Source organism: Erigeron canadensis, chromosome 7, assembly GCF_010389155.1.
Source record: "Erigeron canadensis isolate Cc75 chromosome 7, C_canadensis_v1, whole genome shotgun sequence".
NCBI classification, from domain to species: Eukaryota; Viridiplantae; Streptophyta; class Magnoliopsida; order Asterales; family Asteraceae; genus Erigeron; species Erigeron canadensis.
The window spans coordinates 32,461,297-32,464,971 of NC_057767.1; the positions used below are offsets into that span (position 1 = coordinate 32,461,297).

The following is a 3,675-nucleotide window of genomic DNA, read 5'->3' on the forward strand; positions in this document are numbered from 1 at the left end:
AATAAAAAATCATTAAATTAATTATCTGCAACATTTGATACAACAACAATCATCACTATATGTTGTCGTAATTACGTCGCCACTATCGCCGTCGTACTGCACTAATATCAAGCTACATATATCTTTTTTTTAAAAGGTAAATTTTGCTGAAAACTTTGTGTCACAATTCGACAGCGGGAAATCTAACATACGTTGTCTTAAACAGGTCCGCGCTAGAGAGCTCACTCAAATATTCAATGGAAGAAAATCTTACCCTTTCAAACTTAAACCTGAGTATCACAAGTTAAGCCCTTATTAATTTTTACATCCTTCCCAAAGGTTTAAACACTAGATCACATACACCAGTACATATATCTACGGGGGCATTTTTTAAAGCAAATGACTAATGACCCACGGGCAACCAATTAAGTTGTCGTTTACAAAAAAGGATTTTATCCAAAATCCACACCCTTCTTCTCTTCACCACAAACCCCAAATTTTAATTAAAATCTTCTTTCACATGTCATCACAATTTTAGCTTCCCAAATCCTTGATGTCTTTCGCTTCCTACATCTCCCCCAAACCACCACTTCTCTTTTTCTTATTTTACTTCAACCCATTTTCTTGATAATATATATCTATTTATATATTATATCTAATAATGGAAGCTACACAACGACGTCGTTTATCAATAATTTCAGCCCATCTTATTCCATTTGAAACCCAAAAAGATTCATCCCCGTCATCTTCATCATCATCAGTTGTATCGCCTTCTCATTGCGATTCTGAGAAACAAGAAGAAAATGATTGTGTTTTTTGTAAAATTATTCGTGGCGACTCACCTGCTTTGAAGGTATATATATATGTATGTATGTATCTATATGTATAGTTTATTGGGGTTTCTTTGTTTGGTTCTGTTTTGTGCAAAGGTTTTAGCTTTTTGAATAATCATGCATTGGGTATGTTTTAGTTTTGTAAGTTAGGCCTAATTTTTGATGGGTTTGTGATTAAATTAAGTAATTTTTGAAAATTTGTTGAATTCTTTAGGGGTTTTAAAGAAATCATAATGTGAATATATGTAGGTATTCGTATCGATGTAAGTAAAGTTTTCGTTATATAGGCATAATCAAGGGAGAAGTTATGAGAGCTTACAAGAGCTTGGGTTTATGGTTGAAATGATAAATTAGTTAAATACTCCCTCATTTTGATTGTATTTTAGACTTTCGGTCTTATATGTGTGTCGTTTGACATTTATCGGTTATACTTTCAGCTACTTTGCCAAAATAAGTTGTATAAACAAAAGCTCTAGCTACAAGTTACCAGCTTCGGCTAGTTTTGCTAAGCATACCCATAACTCTGAATAACTCTGACGGGCTTAGTGAGAACGTTTTGCCTTAAGGATAATATGTAAAAGTCAATGTTTAGACTTACGCAGTTGCTGGCTACGGACTGTATCCACTCGTACCGGGAAACGTGAGCATTTTCACTATGTGCATAATGCCTAGGTCCAGTGTTGCAGTCTTTATAGATAAAAGTTGGGTGGAATCTCCAGCAGAGAAATCCAAGTCCCAACCCGTCAGGCTACCCCAATTGGGGTGTTAGATCTAGATAGTAGTCTTTGACACATCTACTATAAGGATTTAAAAAAGGAATTGTAAAGGTTAAGTAAGCAAATCATGTGACAAATGTTTTGTAGTCTCCCACGTGGTATGTTGTAAGTATCACACCATTTAAGCTTACTAGTTTTGATAAGCATTCACAAGTTCGGCATTTATGTTGGTCTTTTACTCTTGTTTTACTTGTGATTATCATGTTTGATTTACTTATATGTAGTCACGTACATATCATTTAGTAATGAACACAAAGCTGTGATATTTCAACAATAGTGTGCTTTTCTTAACTGATAAGATATATCCAGTTATCCATCCATGCTTCAATTCTGTGACCTAACTCAAGTCTAACTTATTAGCAATGGTCCATTCAATACCCATTTTTCTTATATTCTTTGGATTTCATCTGCCTACAGCTATACGAAGATGATTCATGTGTATGCTTTTTGGATAACAATCCCGTGAGCCCTGGGTAAGGTATCATCTGCATATATGCAGTGAAATTCTTTTGCATTGTTTTGTATGAATTTGTTTGTGGAATTTTGGTTTTCTTGTAATTGTTAAAATCGAAAAAGCGATTCACAGATATACATTTTTATGTTAGAAGAAAATTATGACACTGGGTGACTTACAAAACATTGACTCGTGTAGTTTTAACATTACAACATTCTCGGGATTACTACAGTGTATTGTGCACAAGTTAATTTATCTTGCAATCTTATCAGGCACTGTCTTATAGTTCCACGATGCCACTTTCCATCTCTGGTAGCAACTCCTCCATCTGTAAGTTTTTGTTTTATTTTTATTTGGAAGATAATGAATCATGTAAACCGCATTAAGCTCCAACTTATACAAGAATAATATCGTAACCGTGTAGGTGGTGGCTGCCATGTGCTCAAAAGTCCCTTATATTAGTAAGGCTGTCATGAAAGCAACTGGTGCTGGTAATGCTGTTGTGAATCTTTATATAGTGATTTGATTTGTTAATCTTCCATAGTGTTTGCTTAACATTGTTCTGACTTCTGATACTTCTTGTCATCAGTTTCTTTTGAAGAAACTCATTATAATAGTTGAAAAAAAGTTCAGAAGTACCTTTAAGATCATTTCCCAAATAGTAAAGTGTTATTGAATAACCTTGTTAGCGTTGACATTTCAGATTCGTTCAACTTGTTAGTCAACAATGGCGTGGCTGCGGGTCAAGTAATATTTCATGTAAGCATCATGAACCAAAAAGTCGTGTTTTACCCGATTCTTGTTAGGAAGCAAATATTACTTTAAACAATGTCGAAGAAACTGATGATTTTCTTGTTATTGTTTTTGATTCAGACACACATCCATATAATTCCTCGCAGGGCACGAGACTGTCTATGGGCTTCTGAGGTATGCTATATAACTATTTTAAGTTCTACCTTTCTAAATTCTAATATGGTTACCACAAGACAGATATTTATACATAGAATAAAATTATAACCCCTCATTGTTAGCAAACTAACTTGTGAACAATTAGGAACACAACGTTTCTTGCCATTTAAGTTCCATTTTTTGTTTAAAACTTCGACAGAGTTTGCAGAGACATTCCCTGAAGCTAGACGAAGAGGCCTTGCATCTTGTTAAGGACATTAGACAACAGTTGTCATTTATGGATGGGTTTGAAGATAGCAAAGATCACGGAACCACTCTCATTGGAAGTTAGCAGATGGTCTTACTATCGCTGGGCTGGTTTCCTTGTTTGTAATTCTATCCAAAACTTTTGCTTCTTTTTTTTGTTCTTTCTATTTTTGTTAAGTTGGTTGTATCTTGTATGTACAAAATTGGAGTGAGCTCTGCAGTGTGTTCTCCTGGTTCCCAGTTGGGTTTTACAAATAGTTTTCGTGTTCCAGCTTATATCCGAGTGTGAACGTACTTCAAATGTCAACGAATTATCGTTTCCGGCTAGGGTCAGCACGACTATACAAGGACCAAGGAGTATCAAAAATTCTGCTGTCTGCCAAACAAAATCTATCACAAGATAAAATACCCTTATCCACAAACCCATCTTCAGCAATAGCTTGGTACGTATGAGTTGGTATTGTCTTAGTACAAGTTT

At 34.9% G+C, this 3,675-nt stretch overlaps 1 protein-coding gene across 1 annotated transcript; it reads left to right on the forward strand.

Annotated features, from left to right (window-relative positions):
• Positions 1–490: 490 nt before the first annotated feature.
• LOC122606789 (adenylylsulfatase HINT3) lies at positions 491–3,473 on the forward strand. The gene is made up of 7 exons (XM_043779644.1): positions 491–832; positions 2,006–2,061; positions 2,315–2,372; positions 2,467–2,533; positions 2,746–2,801; positions 2,916–2,969; positions 3,151–3,473. Exons 1-7 carry the CDS (start codon positions 641–643, stop codon positions 3,280–3,282), a joined length of 615 nt encoding a protein of 204 aa, XP_043635579.1. The 5' UTR covers positions 491–640; the 3' UTR covers positions 3,283–3,473.
• The last annotated feature ends 202 nt before the right edge of the window (positions 3,474–3,675 follow it).